Source organism: Geotrypetes seraphini, chromosome 4, assembly GCF_902459505.1.
Source record: "Geotrypetes seraphini chromosome 4, aGeoSer1.1, whole genome shotgun sequence".
NCBI classification, from domain to species: domain Eukaryota; kingdom Metazoa; phylum Chordata; class Amphibia; order Gymnophiona; family Dermophiidae; genus Geotrypetes; species Geotrypetes seraphini.
Window position 1 is genome coordinate 275,230,120 of NC_047087.1, and position 21,873 is coordinate 275,251,992.

The following is a 21,873-nucleotide window of genomic DNA, read 5'->3' on the forward strand; positions in this document are numbered from 1 at the left end:
TGGATCTATACAGAGGCATAATGACTTCAGGCTTATGGCTGACGAAACCCCTGCGTATGCAACCTATGATTTGTCTTGCCTTGGAAGAAGCTTGCTCCACTTGATTGGCAGCCTTCATGTCCTCACTGACGATCACCCCTAAGTCCCGTTCTGCTACCGTTCTTGTTAGGATCTCGCCATTAAGGGTATAAGTTCTGCATAGATTTTGGGTACCCAGGTGCATAACTTTGCATTTTTTGGCATTGAAGCTGAGCTGCCATGTCTTAGATCAGGTCTCTAGTAAGAGTAGATCGTGCATCATATTGTCGGGCATTGAATTTTTTTCTATTGTACTTTTGCCCACTACATTGCTTAGTTTGGCGTCATTGGCAAATAATGTTATCTTACCTTGGAGCCCTTCTGCCACAATATGAAGGAAAATCAAAAGGTAATAAAAATTTTGGGGGGGAATTTTCATATAATATTGAAAGCGGCAACACTTATCAATACCTAAAACCGGTACATCAAATTACATATCATTTGTTATGGACATTCCTTTTTCCTTAGATTGAACAAATTCTACCAGCTGTTTGGGTTAAAAAAAGGTAATTCTTGATTTGATAGGTAACAAAACATTTTACTGGAAATTTTAACACAAAAGTTCCTCCCATGGCCAGGAATCTTGGCCTCAAAGCCAAGAATTCCTTTCTCCGTTTCTGGGATTTTTAAGACATATCTGGAAATATACGAATCTTAGAACCCAAAAACTGATCATTTAAGTGCCAGAAATATAATCGTAGTATATAATCCCTATCACTTTCCAAAGCTAAAGTAACTAACAGAGTTCTCCTTTCTGTTACAACCTCCAGCGAGCTCTCCATATCCACCTTTTTATATCCTTGATTTTCATTGGGAGTAGAAACTCATACAGAATTTTTTATCTGACGGTAATTAACTCTGACAATGGGAGGTAAATTTTCTATTGGAATAGATAATACTTCTCTGAAATATTTCCTAACCATCTCTATAGGAGCAATCACTGGAGATTTAGGGAAATTTAAAAGTCTCAGATTATTTCTCCTTAATTGGTTTTCAAAACTCTCCATTTTCCATGAAATATATGATCTCTCCTTCACCAATTCTATGTTTCATTTCAGAGAGTTTTGTCTCCTGTTTCTCTACTTTGTCTGTTAATTGTGTAATATTCAGTCCCTGTTGTTCCACTTTGAAAAAGATAGTCCCATAGTCAATTGATAATGTAGAAAAAGATAGTTTTAAATTGGCATCCATAACAGATATGGCTTGCCATAGTGCTTCCAAATCTATCTTTGCGGGCTTTTCCAACACCCCAAACTGTATGGTGGACCCTCCTGAAGCACCTCTCACCTCTGCACTGGGGCCGAATCTTTGTTGGTCCTTTCCCTGCACTCCTTCTCCTAACGGGACAAGTGCTGGGCTCCCTCCTAAGCCGGGGTCTGAAGATTCCATCTCTGAAGTCGTCAGCTCCAACTTGCTTCCGGGTTGGGGTGGTATCATCTGCTGTTCAGGGCTCAATGACGCAGTCTCTATGTGCACGAGTTCACCCAATGTAGTCTGGTTCTTCCCCGAATTAGGTATTGAAAGGTTGTCCGAGTGGGAAAAAGCCTCCATGATCGTTGTCTGCACCAAACGCTGCTGGGCTACTGCCGCTGAAGGGTTATAACGGAGGACTCTCTTTCTCTTCCCCATCAATCCGCGTCAGCCAGGCAAGGTAATGGAGCTACCCGCTCAGGCATCTGCTTCCGACGCCATCTTGATTTTCCTCCCACCCTCACTATCTTAGATTAAAGGAAACCACTGGAAGAATGTTACTACAGAATAGGGAAAGTGTATGTAGAATTAATAATCTGAATATCTAAATTTCTGACAATTATGCAAGTAGACAAACTCGAATATATAAACAGACAATAAAATTAGACAATTTAAACTTTTCTTGCATAAAATTTTCTTTACCTCAAAAATATCTTGAGTATTTAGTTTCAAATCTTGCTGTATTTTGGATTTTAAATCCTTTTTCTGTGTAGATTCCTGACCACCAAAAGGATAGTTTTCACCTTCCTCAGCCTGGAAAGGAACAGACTTAATTTTTTTTGAAGGCTTGTATTTTGCAGGCTGGAAAAGGTCACCGTCATAGTCTTGTTCATTTAAACCTGAAAGGACTATTTTCTTGCCATCTTTTTTTACTGTCTTGGTTTGTAAACTGTCAGCTGGTCTCTCCTGTGCTGTGTCATTCAGAGTTGATGTTGATACCAAACATTTTGCAAAAAGCTCATCAGAATCAAATATGTCACTGATGCTCGGAGTTAGGGATTTCGTGGAAGAACTTATGCTCATTTCAGGAAATAAGTTGCCAGTGGGTCTCACTGTGGAAACCTTTTGCACTGCATTATTTTTTGCAGTACTTCTTTCAGGCTCTGTAGTCTTAGACTGTGTTACGCTTGGGATCACAGCGGTCACTTTTGACACTGGTACATGTAGATCTCCCACTGGGCTAATTTCATCTGTCTCACTGGAGCTCTGAGAAATTAATCTCCTTCCTGCCCTTGTAGGTGGTCTTCGTTTTCCAGTAACTTTGACTCGATTCTGTAATTAAAAATTAAACTTATTACCTGATAAGAAATATTTAAAATCAAACATGCTTTAAAAGATATGCATTTTAAACCAGTAATATGTTAGCTAAACTGTCCTTTTAATAAGTGTGTAGCACAACTAATGCTGAGTCTTAGAAGATGAAAAAGTAGCATGCATGGTTAATAGCTAGATTATAAAATTATTTATGACCTAGGCTATGTGATCTTGTCTAAAATAGATGGTGATAAGCCAATTATACAGTGCAGAGAAAGTTTATGAAACCCCTAGGATAATTGGCCTTTTAAGCACAATATAGACCCAAATTAGATCCTAACCTAACCCAGAGAAGAGAGGTAGGGCTAGATTCACAAAGCAAACCGATCGTGTACCGATCGGTTTGTGAGCCCTTAGCGAGCAGATTTCTCTCCAGCCCAATTCACTAAAGTGTTTAGCGATCCCCTCCTGATCCATGCATGTAAATGAGGGAAATAGCATGCAAATTTGGGAGGGCTGCGATTCACTAAACACTTTAGCTAACACCGATTGGGCTTGCTGATCAGAAAAGAAGCAACTGCTGAAGACCAGTCGCTTCTATCCTGGCTGACTCTCCTGCCCTTTAAAACCACGGGCTCCCTAAGGAGGTCCATGATTGGCTGAGGCACCGCAGGCCCCTCCCAAGGGAGGAGACCAAGGCACCTCATGCCAATCCAATCTTATCAGCTTCTTTGACTGGGTGACAGGAAAGCTAGACTCGGGAGAGTCTCTGGACATAGTGTACTTGGATTTCAGTAAAGCTTTTGACAGTGTTCCGCACCGTAGACTATTAAACAAGATGAAATCGATGGGGTTAGGTGAGAAACTAACTGCATGGGTCAATGATTGGCTGAGTGGAAGACTTCAGAGAGTGGTGGTCAACTCGGCATCGGAGGTGACTAGCGGAGTGCCGCAAGGATCAGTCCTGGGACCATCCCTTTTCAACATATTCATAAGAGACTTGACCCGGGGGCTTCAGGGTGAAGTAGCACTGTTCGCCGACAACGCCAAACTGTGTAATATAGTAAGTGAAAGCAATCTCAAGGATAGTATAACCCAGGATCTGATCACATTGGAAAACTGGTCCTCGACATGGCAGCTGGGCTTCAACGCTAAGAAGTGTAAGGTCATGCATCTCGGCAGCAGAAATCCATGCAGAACATACACCTTGAATGGAGAAGCACTAGCTAGGACTTCAGAAGAACGGGACTTGGGAGTAATCATCAGTGCAGACATGAAGGCTGCCAAACAAGTAGAGAAGGCCTCATCCAAGGCAAGGCAAATGATGGGATGTATCAAGAGAAGCTTCGTCAGCCGCAAAACTGAAGTCATAATGCCACTTTACAGAACCATGGTGAGACCTCATCTGGAATATTGTGTGCAATTCTGGAGGCCACATTACCGTAAAGATGTGCTTCGAGCCGAGTCGGTCCAGCGGATGGCCACTAGAATGGTCTCCGGACTCAAGGGTCTCTCATACGAAGAAAGACTGGGCAAATTGCAGCTCTATACTCTAGAGGAGCGCAGGGAAAGGGGTGACATGATTGAGACATTTAAATACGTCACAGGTCGTGTCGAGGTGGAAAACGACATATTCGTTCCCAGGGGACCCTCGGTCACAAGGGGGCACCCGCTTAAACTCAGAGGAGGGAAATTTAGTGGTGACACCAGGAAGTACTTCTTCACAGAAAGGGTGGTGGATCACTGGAGCAAACTTCTGGTGCAGGTGATCAAGGCCACCAGCGTGCTCGACTTTAAGAATAAATGGGACATCCACGAGGGATCCCTACGAGGGACGAGCTAAGGAACTAAGTCATCAGCACTCAGACTAATGGGGTGGGTCAGTAGAGTGGGCAGACTTGATGGGCTGTAGCCCTTTTCTGCCGTCATCTTTCTATGTTTCTATGTTAATCAAGGCCTTAGGCCCCACCCCATGCATCACATGGGGTCTAAGGCGTGGTCTAAGGCCTCAGACTTGTCGCGGGAGGCATTGAAACAGGAGGGATTGAGCACCCCTCCTGCTCCGTTAAAGGTATGGGGAGGGGGTGGGGAGACGACCGGGGCTGGGGAGGGGGCGTCCGGGGGTGGGGGATGGCATCAGGGAGTTAGCATCCCTCCTGCTGTTATGTTAGTTTTTGGGTGGGACCGATGGCAGGAGGGAGTGTGAACCCTCCTGCCATAATTTTTTTTAACACGAATGCGGGGCAAATTTTTGGGGGGGTTCGGGGCACTTGTTGGGAGGGGGGGGGTAATTTTTTGCATGTTTAAAACATGTAAAATATCTGCCCGATTAAAAAATAAAAATAAAAAAGCCGGTAGAAGCCCTGACAGAAGGCTGTTTCTCCTGTCACAGCTTTAGCGATCCGCGCAGTCAGTTGGGGGGTGTGCCTCCGATCGCCTCCATTTGCATGCAGATGGTTGGCGAATAGGTCAGCCTGCCTCCAATCGCACACAGATCAGAGGGTTAGTGAATCTAGCCTGTAGTTCATACTAGATATTTTGACTTATTAAACAAAAAAAATCGAATAGTAAGCATCCTTGTGTGAAAAGTGTGTGAACACCTAGCTTCCTTAGCACAATTAATAGGCTAATTAGAATTAAGTATTTAAATGGTCTAACAAGTAACCACTGTGCAAAGTACATCTACACAACTTTTTGGGTATTTTGTTCTGCAATCTCATGAATTAACTGAGCAGCCTAGACTCCAAGGTGGTAAACTGGATTAGAAGTTAGCTGCTTGACAGATTGACAGGTGGTGGTGGTAAAAGGAGGAAATAGATGAGCAGAGAAGTACCTTAAGAATTAATACTGGGACCAATTATTTTCAATATCTTTGTAGGTGATAGTAAAAAGGTTAGAAGGAAAAGTTTGCCTTTTAAACTAAACTAAACTAAACCTTGGGTTTATATACCGCACCATCTCCACGAATGCGGAGCTCGGCACGGTTTACAGGAAGAAGGATGAGAGAGGAACTACAGTGGAGAGATTAAAGAGTTAGGTGTAAAGGGGAAGGTGAGAGGCCTAAGAGGGGGGGAAGTGTTACAGTTTTGAGAATAGCCAGGTTTTTAGGTGTTTGCGGAAGAGTTGGAGGGAGCTTGAGGTTCGGAGTGGGGAGGTGAGGTTATTCCAGATCTCAGTGATTCTAAAGGGGAGGGATGACCCAAGTTTGCCTGCATGGGAAATACCTTTTATGGAAGGGAAGGATAGTTTAAAAATTTGGGAGGATCTGGAGGAAGTAGGGGTTGGGGAGTTCCAGGATAGAGGGATAACGGCAGGAAGGATGCCATGTAGGATCTTGTAGGCCAGACACGCACATTTGAAGTGGATCCTGGGGATTACTGGGAGCCAATGGAGCTTAGACAGGAGTGGTGAGACGCGATCAAATTTGCTTTTCGCGAAAACAAGCTTAGCTGCGGCGTTCTGAATCCGCTGAAGTCTGTGGAGGCTTTTCTTGGTTAGGCTGAGGTAGATAGAATTGCAATAATCCAATCTGGAGAGGATGATGGATTGTACTAGGACTGCGAAGTGTTTTTGGTGAAAATAGGGTCTGACTTTCCTTAGCATGTGAAGGCTGAAGAAGCATTTCTTCACCAGGGATTGGAGATGTTCGTTGAAGGATAGAGAAGAGTCTAAGGTGACACCCAGAACTTTGCTTGAGAACTCGAGCTGTAATGGGGGGCCGGAGGACAATGGGATGGAGGAAGGTAGATGGTCTAATATTGGGCCGAGCCAAAGGAGTTTTGTTTTGGACTCGTTTAGTTTCATATGCATTGTGAATGCCCAGGATTGGAGGTTCTTTATGCATGAGGATATGTTCGTGGAGAGGTTAGTGAGGTTCGAGTCGGTCTCAAGGAGGACGAGGATGTCATCAGCGTAAGTGTAAAGAGTTTCAAGGGGGATAGTTGGAGTAGTTTCAGGGAGGACATGTAAATGTTAAAGAGGATTGGGGAGAGGGGTGAGCCTTGTGGGACACCACAAGTCGGGGTCCAGGGGGAGGAGGAGGTGCCGCTCATGTTAACCATGTAAGAGCGGGAGTGCAAGAATTTGGAGAACCAATCAAGAACTATGGAGCTAATGCCTATCTCGGAGAGTTGGAAAATTAGAATGTCGTGGTGGACAACGTCAAAAGCTGCGGAGAGGTCGAATTGTAGAAGGACAGCAAACTTGTTACGAGAATGCAGTTGCTGAACCTTAGAGATTAGAGAGGCCAATAGGGATTCAGTGCAGAAGTTGGATCTGAAGCCATATTGGTAAGGTAAGAGGATGGAGAATCTTTCTAAGTAGGAAGAGAGCTGGGTAGATATGATAGACACGAGCAGTTTGGTGAGGAGAGGGATATTTGCTATTGGACGGTAGTTGGATGGTATGGAGGGGTCTAGGTCAGCTTTTTTCAGTAAAGGGGTCAATGCGATGTGTCCCATTTCAGTGGAGAATAGGCCTGATAATAGGGCAGAATTTATGAGTTTGGTAAGAGATGTGATGGCCTGTGCAGGGATTTTCTCAAATAGGTAGGAGGGAAATGGGTCCAGGATGCAGTTGCATGATTTTAACTTGAGGCAGAGTTTAAGGGTCTGAGAATCAGATATGAGCTCGAAGACAGTCCAGGATCTGTCGGCAGGGATGGGGTTGAGAGCAGCTAGGGTGGGGTTGGGTTCGGGGGGCACCAGAGAATTGTAGGAGATTGCGGGCGGGAAGGATCTTGCAGCAGAGTGGACATCTGATAGATAATAGACAGCATTAAAAGTGCTTGGCAATGAATCTTTAATATGAAGAAATATAATGTGATATATTTGGGCTGCAGAAATTCCAACGAACTATGTGCAACAGGGGGAGAAAGCCTGACATGGAAAGACCAGGAAAGAAACTTTAGGGAGATGCACAAATTCTGTCCTTAAAGGCTGCAAGCAGGTAATGTTTTGAGAATATACCTAATGAATATGCATACTAAAACTTTCAAATCAGCTATTAATTATTTAGTACAGAAGTGGAATGGAATCTGTTATAACAGAAAATCTGGAATCGTCAGATCAGGGATAGGTATTGATATGGCAGGATATAAGGATGGTGGAAAGGAAGTGAGGTCATGCAGTTTGAATCTCCTGGTAGACAGTGTGTTTCCTGTTTGTCAGCTGATCCCAGTTTGTGCCGAACCCTGGGTCCCCTGCTTGAGTTATGCTAGATTTACTGGTAGGTGACAAGGTTTATTAGAGATTATGGTGGGGTGTGTTGCATACATTATGAATGATAGGGAATGAATGTGAATTATTTTGTATTGTAGGTGAGCGTTTGAAGTTGGTGAGCCTTGCAAGTACAGCTTCTGAAGACGAAATGCGTCGAAACACAGTCTTGTGTTGGGCTGAACACTTTATTTGAAGAGAAGGACAGCTGTGAAGAAAGAAGGGATCGACGGATGGTGATAAAGGAATCGCCATATATATTTGTTGGACTGTTTTGCAATTTCTGGTCTGATACCCCTCGATTCGATTTGATGAGTAACGACTAATGAACTAAAATCCATCTTAGGATAAAAGTGATCACAATGACTGTAGTATGTATATTTGTGAATGGTGTATGAGTTGTTTGATGGGATATAGGTTCACCAATCTATAATAATAAAATGCTAAGCGCGCATGTGCACTCTTAAGCCGTGTTCCCTGAGATCTGATCTGTCGGGAAGTGACCACAAGAGTGCGCATGCGCGCTTTTTACATCACACGTGGCAACTTGGCTCACTCAGGAAAAGCGAAGGGCCCGACATGGTGGAAGAACAGCAGCAGCCCCCGAAGCTCCTCACCAGTCCAATCCCTCTCCAACATCACCGACGATGAAGAAGCTGCAGCTGGGGCAGTCGGAGCCTCCCCCGCCGCGAACAACCCGCTCCCTCTCCTGCAGCTCAGGCACCACAGAAGCCGCAAAATCTACTGAGCTTGAAAGCGTGCAACCCGGTCCCCGCGCCTGCCTACCCCCCACCCCAACACAGCGCATCTAAGCTGCCGCCGCGGCTACTCTCTCGAACCGCACCAGGCGGGGATTGAGAGAGAAGCCGCGGCGTCGGCTTTGAATTAAAAAAGGGAAGCGCGGGGGCGCTAGCGAGCCGGTGAAGAGATGGCAGCATAACTTTTGAGCTCCAGCTGCACCATTAAAGAATCGATAATTAACCCTCTTTTTGACGACAAATTTTGGTGTATTCTTCTCGCGAGGATCTTTAATAAAGATATGGCAACTTCCAAAGTAGGAAAAAGGCACAAGCCTGACCCACCGTCTCCCAAAAAATCAGCTGAAGATGCCAAAGACGAGGAAGGCTCCCAGAACATCATGGCGGAGCTTAAAGCATTGAGATCCATGCTCTCTGATGTGGGAACCGACGTGACTGAAATCAAATCTGAACTAGCTGACATGCGAGAAGATGTCAATCAATTTCAGCAGCGGATTCAGGCTATCGCGGATAAACAATCAATCCAACAGTCCACTATTAAAGAACTCCAGGTACAAGTTAAAAAAATTGCTAATTTGGAGCGTGAGCTTGAGGACGCAAACCTCCGCTCTCGGCGAAATAATCTTAGAATTCTGGGAGTGCCGGAAGGGACAGAGTCAACAGATATGATTAAGTATTTGGAAACTTTTATTCCGAAAATACTAGATCTTAAATTTGACAAACCGCTAGAAATTGATAGGGCACATAGGGTCCCTTCACATAAGCTAACCAATGCCCGTTATCCGCGCCCGATTGTGCTCCGACTGCTAAGATATAGTCAAATCCCTGAAATAATGGCAAGAGCAAGGGTAAAGTCTCCTCTGAAACTTGATGGGTATTCTATTTTATTTGTGCCGGATCTAAGCAAGAAAACTGCACAACTACGGAAACAGTTGTTAGCCTACCGGCCTAAATTAAAAGAACTAAATGCAAAATATGGGATGATGTATCCAGCAAGGATGAGGGTAACACTCAATAACAGCACTAAAGACTTTACAGAACTGACTGCACTAGCGGATTTCATTGAGGAGATGAGCCCTTCCACTATAGATGCAGTATGACTGAAATAATTGAAGTTCTTTTCTTCCTACACGTTTACTGTTATTTACAGAATGAGTGTCCTGTTTAAGACAATGGTGGAACCTACAATGTCTCATTCTGTTGTCAGCGTTTGTGTGCATACACTACTGGAGATAAGGACAAGTCTTGTGCATTGAAAATCTTTCTCATTTGCTATTAACGGTGATTTGCTTACTGATATTTCAAGGAATCAACTCAACAAATATGGCGTTACCTTCTTCTTCTTCTTGAGGATGAACCACGTGGCAAGTGGCGTGAAACTTTCGCGCCTTACAGCGGTAGCGTCATCATGTCAACGTAAGAGTCTGCAGTAAAGTGTTGCATACTTCGCTGCTTAATCCTGGATTGCAAATCCTGAATGTAAATTGGAATCCTGATACAGACTCATAAGCGTGATTGCTGCTTCTCTTAATTCCTAACAGTGCCTACATTCACTTGTCGTGCCTGTTCCAATAGTCGGATGGACAGCGCTACTGTTTACGGGTTATTTCCTCCACAGGATATTAGTTGTTATAATGATTTACAGATGTTTAACATGAGCATAGACGATTAGCGTCAAATAGAGATTTTTATTTTCTGGTATCGACTGTTACATCGGAGTTGTGTAAAGCTCGTTTCTTCTTTCCAGTATTATTTGCAGATTATTATTAGTTAGAATCTGTCAAAACTTCATTTATAGATTGCCTACTTACTTACAGTAGAGGCTATGTTGCACTGATATTCGATCGAGCTTTCCATATCTCACTATTAGTTTGTCATTTACATAGCATTATGCGTTAGCGCAGGATGCACTGATTGTATATGAAGGTATATATTATCAGCTCCCATATTCAAATTCAAACTATTAGTTGTGTTGTTAACTCCTGGAATTATTTCTACTTTATTCACTATTCTGGAGATTAGATGACTGTTTAATCCAGGATTTACATAAGTCATAATTATATAGTACAGACTCCATCTACGTAACGTTAGGGGTATTATTATCACAGTTCATTTCACTGTAAATAAAAGTACATGTCACTCATTCTTTTAGTGCGTCACATGCATTATTACGAATGATGACATAGCTCAGACACTAGTGGATTACTTTACAGCCTACCTCTCACCATTTATATCATTCATTATTCTATTGCCTACATTATTACTCATATCTACTATTACATACAATTACACTGAACTGATGTAATAAGTTTATTCGGTTCATGTTACACTACTCTGAAAATCGACATTTACTTTAGCACACATCACTCCCTTGGTCAATTCATTGTTATACATACAATCATATACACTTGCACTGAATTGTGGTTATAAGTTTATTCAGTTCATGCCCCACTGGTTCAAAAACTTGACATCTACTTTATCATACATTACTTCTATGATTACATTATTGTTACACACTCACCCTTCATATTCCTAGTTAAATCATTGCTACACACACAACCATTTACACCTGCATTGAACTGATGTTATAAGTTTATTCGGTTCATGCTACACTACTTTGAAAACTGACATTTACTTTAACATACATTACTATCTTGTTATACATACAATCACATGCACTCGCATTGAATTGATGTTATAAGTTTATTCAATTCATGCTCCACTGTTTAAAAAAAAAAATAAAAAAAAAAAATTTGACATTTCCTTTATCATATATCATTTCTCTGATTACATTATTGCTATTCACTCATCCGCATACACCAGTATTGACTCAATGTTATAAACTATTTGGTTCATGCTTCATAGTGCTGTACACTGACAGTTTCTATATCATACATATTTCCTTTGGTTAAATTACTGCTATAAGTACATCACATACACTTGCAATGAACTAATAATATAAAACTATATGGGTTATCTTTTATTGTTGTGTACATTGCCATTTATCATATTATGCACTACTTTGTTTGAATCATTGCTACCTACATAATCACATACACCTGCATTGAACTGATGTCATAAGATTTTTCGGTATATGATTTACTGCTCTGAAATTATGGTTTTCTGTATTATATATCACATCCCTAGTTAAATCATTGCTATGCACACAATCATTTACTTATGCATTGAACTGATGTTATAAGTTTCTTCGGTTCATGCTCCTTAGATCTGTAACTTGACATTTCTTAAATGGTGCAATATTCTCTTGGATTAATTATTGCTACACATACAATCACATACACTTCAGTTGAACTGATGTTATAAGTTTATTCGGTTCATGTTCCATTGTTCTGAAAATTGACATTTCCTATATTACACATCATACATCTGGTTGCATCACCACTATACACTCATTCACATATCACTCTTTTGGTTAAGTCATTACAATACATACAATAGCACACATGAGCATTGAATTGATGTTATAAGTTTATTCAGTTCATGCCTCAATGTGCTGCAAAGTGCTATACCTTTATTATACATCACATTGAAATATTGTCATAAGATTATTTGATTCATGTTCCTCAGTTTGTGAATTGACATCTCCTACACTATACATCAAATCCTGGTTAGATGGATTCATTCAGTCCTTAACACAATATTGCATATACTCACATTGATTAGAAGGTATAGATTTAATTTGATCATGTTACCTTGGACTAGACTGATACAGTATGTTTCAGCTTATGTATCTGTTACATTGACATACCCACTTCCGTAAATGGTTGCAATGAACAACTACTATTGGTTTATTCTGTTAACGATATAATAATATGGAACGTGGCACCTCAGGTCACTGTATGCAATACCACATATCACTAATGAGTTTAAGTCATATATACACATAATCTTATAAGCACATGCATTGGAAAGACATTATAGGTTTCTTATGTTCCTTCTATAATGTACTGAAATCTCATAGTTTATCCCAATATGCATGAGAGGAGAGACTGACAATGTCCTTAACTAATTATTCTTATGGGCTTATGTTATACGTTATACATATATATTTGAGTGCTCTTATATTGCTGACTGGAGAGTACATGTTGTGGTTCGTTTTCCACCATGTCTCACGTACTACTTATTGCATTGACACTGTACTCTTCGTAATATGCTTTATTATAGAGGTTAATGTTAAGATATTATGTCACAATTTGCAGCTGGAAAAGGTTGTGCTGCTTCTCACCTGTTCGCTTCCCATAGATATACATACCATATTTTCGTCTATTCCTCTGTTATGGAGACGCAGATATGGTATTTTGGTACAGACGTGGTTTACTTATGTGATACACATTACTTAGAGATGGGGCTTGGTTGGGTTCGCGGGGGCTACAGCAGACTAAAAAACTATGTACTTACACTCCTATGTCATTGAAACTACTCTCTTTGAATGTAAAAGGGTTTAATAATCCAATTAAGAGAAAGAAAATTCTCACCTATGCTTCTCGCAAATCCCCTGATGTTCTTCTATTTCAGATATTGAAAGTCAAAAATTAAAAGTTCCTTGGGCGAATGATGTTTACTATTCGCCAGCGGTAAATAAGAAGAATGGTACCGCAATGTTGATTAGGTCGTGTCAAAATCTAAAAATTCTTGCCCATAAAAATGATATGGAGGGAAGGTGGAATATGGTAAAGATCCAAGTGGTAAACTATACTATTGCTATATTCAATATTTATGCCCCTAACATTGACGACCCGTTATTCTTTGATACTCTTACTTCACTAGCACTGGCAGAACATGCACAAGCATATGTTATAGCTGGAGATTTCAATTTAGCCTTGGAACCCTCACTCGATAGGAAATCTACTGTACCCTATAGAATTACAAAGGCTTGGCATAGCTTACACAATATGTTGTCTCAACTAAATTTAATAGATTCTTGGAGATTTCAGCATCAAATGGAGTTGCAGTACTCTTTCTATTCACCCCCCATAACTCCTACTCTCGAATAGATTATTTCCTCATATGTAAGTGTTTAGCTCCATGCTTATTAAATGCATTGATTAACGAGATATCGATTTCAGATCACGCTGCAATAGAACTGCACTTGGATAATCTATTACCTAGATAGGCTTCCTGCACATGGAGGTTTAATAATACCTTACTTGAGGACCCACAGTTCACCCTTTACATAAGGAATGCCTTAATTGAATATTTCGAGTTGAACACTACTGACCAAGTTGACAGGGTTACATTATGGGACGCATGCAAGGCATATATCAGAGGTTGTATAATTGCCTATCAAGCAAGAATTAAAAGAAACACTCAACAATCTCTCCTTGATCAAACATCAGATATTAGAAATTTGGAGATATTACACCAATCGAATCCAACAAATATGCAGTTTCTACAACATCTTCAGGAAAGTAGATTAAAATATAACTTGACATTAAGTACTCAAGCAGGGAACACGTTATTCATGCAATCCGCATCCTACCATAGCTCAAATAATAGAAGTGGACACCTCTTAGCTCAATATTTGAAGATGCGCGAGGAGAAATCCCATATTTATGCCATTTTAGATGAATCTGGTAACAAACATACTGACCCAAAATGAATTATTCAACATTTCAAAGTATTTTATGATTCTCTATACACTACAGAATTGCCCCACTCTGACTCGACAGAATTCTTGAAGCCCCTACTTCAAAGACCACAATTAAATTTAGAAGATAACATTCCTTTAGAAGAAGAGATTACGGACCGTGACATTATAACGTCTCTGTCTTTAATGGCTAAGAAAAAATCCCCGGGACCGGATGGGTACACGGTTGAATTTTATTCTACCTTTCAAGACATTTTAGCGCCTCAGTTGTGTCAACTGTTTAACTACTATTCTACCACAGGGGATATTAGGGGAACTTTTACAGAAGCGTCCATAATCGTTTTACCCAAACCAGGAAAGGATCCGTTGAAAATACAGAATTATAGACCACTTTCCCTAATCAACGTAGACGCAAAAATATATGCTAAAATATTGGCTAATAGAATTCAAAAAGTACTACCTGCACTGATAGGTAAAGAACAGAATGGATTCATGCAAGGTAGACTCGCCAGTGATAACACCAGATTATTCACCTCAATTATTCAAATTGCCCAGCATTCATTGCATCCTTACCTGGCTTTGGCGTTAGATGCTGAAAAAGCATTCGATTGAGTTGAGTGGGATTTCCTATTTCAGACAATGGCATGGTTTGGGTTCTCTGATAAATTTATATCGATGGTTCGGTTGTTATACACTAACCCTTCTACTACTGTTAGAATAAATGGTTTAATGTCAGGAATGTTTTACCCCACCCGTGGTACTCGTCAGGGATGTCCATTATCTCCGTTATTTAATTTGGCGCTGGAGCCTCTTCTCATCCACATTCGTCAATCTTCTGAAATAATGGGTTTTCGCTGTGGATCAACTGAATTCAAACTTTCTGCGTATGCGGATGAAGTGTTAATTTACACCGATCCAGACTCGTTGTCAAATTTGTTACGAGTGATAAGTTCTTATTCCAAATATTCTGGTTACAAACTTAATACTTCTAAGACAGAACTGCTCCCACTCAATAAACATGTATTGCAACATTCTTTAGCGGACCATAACTTTCAGTGGACTCAAAAGAAACTTAAATATTTAGGTATACACTTCGGATCCACAATAGAGGATACAATAAAATTTGCAATTGAAGATATAGTGTACATGATTACCACGCTTACTGCTAGGTGGAGTCCCTTAAACTTATCATGGTGGGGTCGAATGGAAACAATCAAGATGATGATAGCTCCAAAAATTTTATACCCTCTTAATATGTTACCAGTTTTACTTCCCCCATCATTCTATAAAAGAGTAGACCAATTGTTGACTAAGTTTCTTTGGAATAATAAGACTCCCAGAATAGCTCTAAACAGATTAAAATTACCCAAAAATGAGGGTGGCACTAATTTCCCTAACTTTATGGAATATCATTATGCCTTTTTACTTAGACAAGGCGCTAAATTGATTTTACACAATACTAATGAGATGCCTGTTAGTAATTGGATAACACTAGATGTAGAGACATATAAATGGACGTCACTTTCATCACTGGCTTTCGTTTCATCTTCGGGATTTTTGTCTCATAAAGACTATGTGTTAGAGGCCACTGTGGCTGCTATTCATACAATAGAAAAACTTGTATCTCATAAATGGAACAATTCACTCCATATCCCAATTTGGAACAATCCCCTTATACAAATTCAGAATACTACAGTTAATTGGAAAAGCTGGAAATCGGCAGGGATACAAACTATAGGACATCTATATGATGGAAGCAATTGAATACCTTATGATATACTAAGAACTCGGTATTGTCTTCCCCCATCTACATTTTTTCAGTGGCTGCAACTCAAACACGCTTTTCGCGACCTTATCCGTAATAATACAGACAAATGGGAAGACCCTGACCTTCTGAGTTATTGTACAACATTTACCTTTAAGAAAAAGGAAGCATCTAATTGGTATAAACTGATTCAATCGTATAGATTACCTTCCCAACATTCCACCCAATTCAAATGGCGAGAAGAATTAGGGATACCCATAGATGAAGTAGATTGGACTAAAATGTGGACTGTGAGCTATAAGATGACCAGTTCGGCAGCATTATATCAGACCTTTTTCTTCTTGATTTATCAAGCTTTTTGGACTCCTAGAAAACTATCGAAATTGCAAAAAGAACAGATTGATGGGCTTTGTTGGTCCTGTAAACTCTCCGTAGGGACGTTACAACATATGATTTATGATTGCCCCTTATTACATGATTATTGGCATTCAGTCTGGACACAGATCTGCTCTTTTCTAGAGATTAAGGAACAATTATCATATCCGAAATTACTTATTAGCTTAACTAGCTCACATATGTCAATTCCTTTAGACAAAGTTCCATTACTTCAGTTTCTCTTATTAGTTGCATTGCGCATCATACTTTCTAACTGGAAAGACTTTTCCAAAGTATCGCATATTGAATGGTGGAACACTGTATGTCTCTATGCCAAATATGAAAGAGTGGCTGCTACTCGGAGGGGATTCTTATCTAGATTTGAAAAAATGTGGGCATCATTACTTATTTTTACGGAGTATGGGATGTGAGTCATGAGCTGCTGTGGCCCCTGCGGACCTAACGACTCTAACAACACTAATGACCCTAATGATTACATTGATGACATTGATAATGCTGCTGTAGCTACTGTGTTACTATGATGGTAATGTTACTAAGCTGATTAGTACTTCTCAAACTAGCCTCTGAGATGACATATACAGCCTTATATGTAGAATTTTATTGTACATTCACTACCACGTCTGACCAGTACTATTAGTTCTGGTTTTGTTAGTTGTTCCTGTTACTTCATTGTTATTTTGATTATGCATTGTGGCATGAATGTCAACACACATGCTTTTTGTTGTCACTGTCAGGGATGCTGGCATTCGTGCCTTTGGATGTATATTTTAAAATACTAATAAAGATGATTGAACTTAAAAAAAAAAAAAAAAAGGGAAGCGCATTACTGAAAGGGAAGTGCTAAGGGCTAAGAAGAAACTGACCCCCCCCCCTCGGTATAGCTGGAGTATTTGTGCCTTTTAAAGCTTGAAGTTGCCACATCACCGTTCCTATGCCTGTATCGAGTTTGACTTCCAGTAACACGTTTTAATTCAGCACACTGGAAAGCGATCAGGTAAGAGTTAATCTGTCCCAGCCTCCTTGCATCAGGTCTGCTGACGGCTGAAAGACCCGCCTACTGTAGAGCACAGACAAGACTTGCAACCAGTGCTGGGTCACTGTCATGCGGCAGGGGGAGCAGGAAGAGGTGCTGATGGACAGGGGTGGAAAAAAAGGAAAGGAGGCCTACTGCTGGACAGGGGGAGCAGGAAGAGTTGCTTATGGACAGGGGTAAAAAAAAAGGAAGGGAGGCCTACTGCTGGACAGGGGGAGCAGGAAGAGGTACTGATGGACAGGGGTGGAAAAAAAAGGAAGGGAGGCCTGCTGATGGACAGGGGTGGAAAAAAAGGAAGGGAGGCCTACTGCTGGACAGGGGGAGCAGGAAAAGGTGCTGATGGACAGGGGGGGAGGTAAAACAAAGGGAGAAGGGCTGCTGCTGGATAAGGGGAGCAGTGAAGGGGTGGTGGTGGACCCAGGGGAGGTAAAAAGAAGGGAGAATGGACAGGGGGAGCACGCAAGAGGTGGTGGTGGACAGCTAAAAGAAAGACAGAAAGTAAGAAAGAAAGACAGAAATACAGAAAACGGCTAAGGAGACAGAGAGAGAAAGAAATAAAGACAGACACACACACATATATTCTAGCACCCGTTAATGTAACGGGCTATAAAGCTAGTTGTAGAATATTTATATATCAATTATTTATAACTTGTGAAAATATTATTTACAATTGATTTTAGGTAAGAGGTGATTTGTGGTGTTTGAATTATTGAATTGATTAAAACAACACTGGTTTTGTACTAAATAAATAATAGTTGATTTGAAAGATTTAGTAATTAATTGGCAGCTATTTAATTAAATAGAATACCCCAAGTCTAGGTTTTATGTTAATGAATATGCATGAGATAAATCTGCACATCTGGGAGAAAGGGTGCCTATTGGGGTGGTTCTGGATCACAGGAGGGATGTATAGGTTGTGTCACCTCTGCACCCTAGGTTTTTGGGATTGCACTGGGGCCTACATTACATTATGTGGCAGATCTGTCAGGGCACGTAGCATGGGCTTGTCTAATATATGTCATCCCTGTGCAAGGCAGATGCCCAGCATTTACTACACTATGGTAAACGTGCCCCATTATTTATATTCTGCCTTTAAACAAGGCAGATTACAACCAAACATACACAATTAAAATAACAAAACAATCATGATTTAATGGGACAAAGCCAACATCCATTTTTAAGGCATGCATTAATGTGTAAATAAAGGTAAGCCTGTTTATAGTGAAAATAATCAGATAAAATTCTAATCTTAATCAGAAGAGAATTTCAGACTTGCACAGCTAAATATTGAAAACTGGAAGAGATTATCTTGGAATGAATTCCTTATGGACTAAGAAACTGTAAAAGCAGTGGATTTCTTGATAAAGTATTACCTGACAGAGATGACAAAACAGCAAGACTCTTCACATACAATGGAGCATTACCATGGAGAATTTTAAAATGAAGCCGAGCTTCCACAGGAAACCAATGCAACAAAAGTGTAACCCTTTCAAAATTTATGAACTCTGAACTGTCTAAATTTTTTTCCAATAAAAGCTCAGAGCAGCTCAGATAGACACAATCCAGCTCATTTTCAAAAAAGATAGATGTCCAAAAGAAGAATAAACTGGCACTTGGACATCCTACTAGTCAAAAACGTGCAAGTGGGCATTTTCAAAAGTGATGTCTTTCTGGTTGTTTTGTCTCCAGTGCATCTAAATCTTAAGGGGGCGTGTTTTAGGTGGGCTTAGGACTTGGACATTCTGCAGGGATAATCAAAATTTTTAACAAAATGTCCGGGGCACCATTTAGACGTTTAGGGTTAGATCTGTTTTAAAAATTGAATAAGGATCAAAACGGTGTTCAAACTGACCAGATAACCACTGACGGGATTAAGGCATGACCTCACCTTACTCCCCAAGTGGTCACTGACCCCCCTCTCATCATCTAAAGATGTGAAACCCTCCCCCCAGTACTTTCCAGCCTGTATGACAGATTCACATGGCTCACATACATCTGCACAGTAGAGCCACATTAAAAGTCCCAGGTACAGCTGTCACTACTGTACCTACATAAAGATGACACCTGCAGGCATAAGGGCTATTGCTGCAGTGTACAAGTGGGTATAGTAAGCTTTGAGTGGGTTTTGGAGGGCTCACTATACAATATAAGCAGGTTATAGTGACACCTTGGACTTTTTTATGCGACATTCACTACACTACCTCTTAAGAGTGCCACTACATTCAGATACTAGGGAATCTCAGTGTCCTGAGGTCAGGTATATTAACGCGCTTGGGGTGGGTAAGAAATTTTTGGAGCTAAAATGCTCAGTAATTTATCTTGGAGCATCCTTTCAAGTTTAGATTTCCTTGTAAATCTTCACCATTGAGATTTTTGGGCAAGGTGTTACTTTTTTTTTTTTTTAGTTCTAAATTTTTTTTATTGATTTAGTATATAAAAGTACAATAAATGAATGTTAACATGGCAAGAGACATGCACACTGCATCAATACAAAGAAGGTGTTACTTTTTAATTAATATCTGAGCCCTAAGTGCTTTGTTATTTCAGGACAAATTAATTTTCATCAAGGGTATATAAATATATAAATTTCATTGAAGAATTGTTGGGTGGGGGGAAAGAGTTATAATTTCTACTTTAATGGATTATATGTATAAGAATGTCAAGTGCTGTATATTTTATTAGTAATGTAATGTTTTAATATTAATCACTTGTTTGTCAGTTTTAAAATGAATAATGAATTTAAAAAAAAGAATATATAAATGTTTGTTAATACATTTATAAGCAATTTGTAAAGCACTAAGATCAACATGCTGCTATGTAAGCTTATTGTTCATTAAAAAAAATACAAGATAAGTAGAAAAAGAGGCCGTTAAATTTTTCTAAAGTGGTAGTTCAAAAGCTAAAAAAGAAATGGTTAGTGTTCATAAAACTACAAGCATTTGTAGAAAGAGATTGAACAACTTCAATAACTGGAAAAACTAAGAAAAAGCTGGGAAAGTAGTTACAAGTGTAAAGTTAAAAATATAAATAAAGATACCTAATACAGTAAAAAAAATGGGAGTTTAAAATTTTATATTAGTCTAAACTTTTTGGCGAATAAATTAATGGAATTGCTGTTAAAACAAAGGACAATGCAGTTTTAGGATCTGAGGTAGCATGATTTGAATCATATGCATCTTGACAGTGGAATCAGATCAAGTTTTTTTGATTGGATGACCACTGAGGTGGATTGGGGAGAGTACTAGATGTAATGTCCTTGTATTTCAGCAAACTATTTAACAAAGTTTTGCATAGACGCCATAGATCTCAATGCCCTTAGTATAGGGATGCAACAAATGGTAGTTTTAAGTGGAGTTCAATGTGAGAAAAGAATGTTACAGCAATGTGCCACAAGAATCTGTCCTTGGACTGGTTCTTTTTAATATCGCTGGAATCAATATTGCAGAAGGTCATTAGGAAATATTTGCCTTTTCCCAAAAAAGACCAAAAAGTGTGACTTTGTAGATATCCAAGATGATATGGAACTTTAGGAGTGATCTACAGAAACTAAAGGAATATTCTAGCATCTGGCAATTAAGATTTATGTTAAGTATTATAGGGTCATGCATTTGGGCTGAAAAAACTCAAGTAATATAGGATAGGTGGTGAAATTTTATGCTTGAAACAAGAGCAGAATCTTAGGGTCAGCAAAAGTGACAGCAAAAGCTAGGTTTGGGTGGAGAGAGAAAAGGTCCATAAGATAAAGGAGGTGATAGTCATTGAACAATTCTGGAGATTACACCTGAAAAAGAATTTGAACTGGATGGAGGCAATGCAGATGGAGGCTACTACAATGGTCTTTATCATAAAGCATATGGAAAAAAAACAAAAATATCTAAATGTGTGCAACCTGAAAGAAAGGATGGATAGGGGACTTGTGAGACATTTAAATACCTCCAAGGTGTATATATACACAGGAGTGAGGCTTCCATCTAAAGAAGGACGTGCTGGAATGAGTATAAAAGGGGTAGACCCAGGAGCAATCTAAAAAATATTTCTTTACAGAAAGGTTGGTGGATACATGGAACAGCCTCTCAGTAGATGGAATGACAAGAGTTATCTGAAATCAAAGATTGGGAAAAGCACTGAGAATCCCAGAGAAGAAGAGACAATACGGTTGGGCAGTTGGTATGGAAGGATAGACTAGATAAGCTGTTATGGTCTCTCTCAAATGACACACCACTTTCTGTTAACAAAAATATTTCTCATCACTCAGTCAGGTTGCAATACCTTATTAGCGCTGTGCAAGGTGCCAGCCTGTGGAGGGGTATCGAAGCTCACACCATGCTCTTCTTTCTTACCCACAGCAGATGTCACAGCAATCTGCACATCATCAGGCTGTGATAAGCTGAAATCTGGAATGGCTGACTTTGGTCCAGGAATTTTCAGAACTGCACCAGGTAATAGGGAAGCTGGGTTAATTGCCAAATTAGCCTAGAAAAACAGAAAACCAATTAACCACTGATAAATATATA

The 21,873-nt window shown here is 40.0% G+C and overlaps 1 protein-coding gene across 6 annotated transcripts in view; it reads right to left on the bottom strand.

Annotated features, from left to right (window-relative positions):
* The window catches only part of LOC117359122 (WASH complex subunit 2A-like), a 151,786-nt gene that overhangs the window by 17,464 nt on the left and 112,449 nt on the right, over window positions 1-21,873 (bottom strand). For 5 of the 6 annotated variants that reach the window (XM_033941319.1, XM_033941315.1, XM_033941316.1 and 2 more), the window contains 2 exons: window positions 21,629-21,832; window positions 1,972-2,601 (listed from right to left, as the gene is read on the bottom strand). In XM_033941319.1, the coding sequence (XP_033797210.1) occupies window positions 1,972-2,601; window positions 21,629-21,832 (834 nt within the window). The remainder of the gene's footprint in view (window positions 1-1,971; window positions 2,602-21,628; window positions 21,833-21,873) is intronic. The other variant, XM_033941320.1, reaches the window with a different exon arrangement.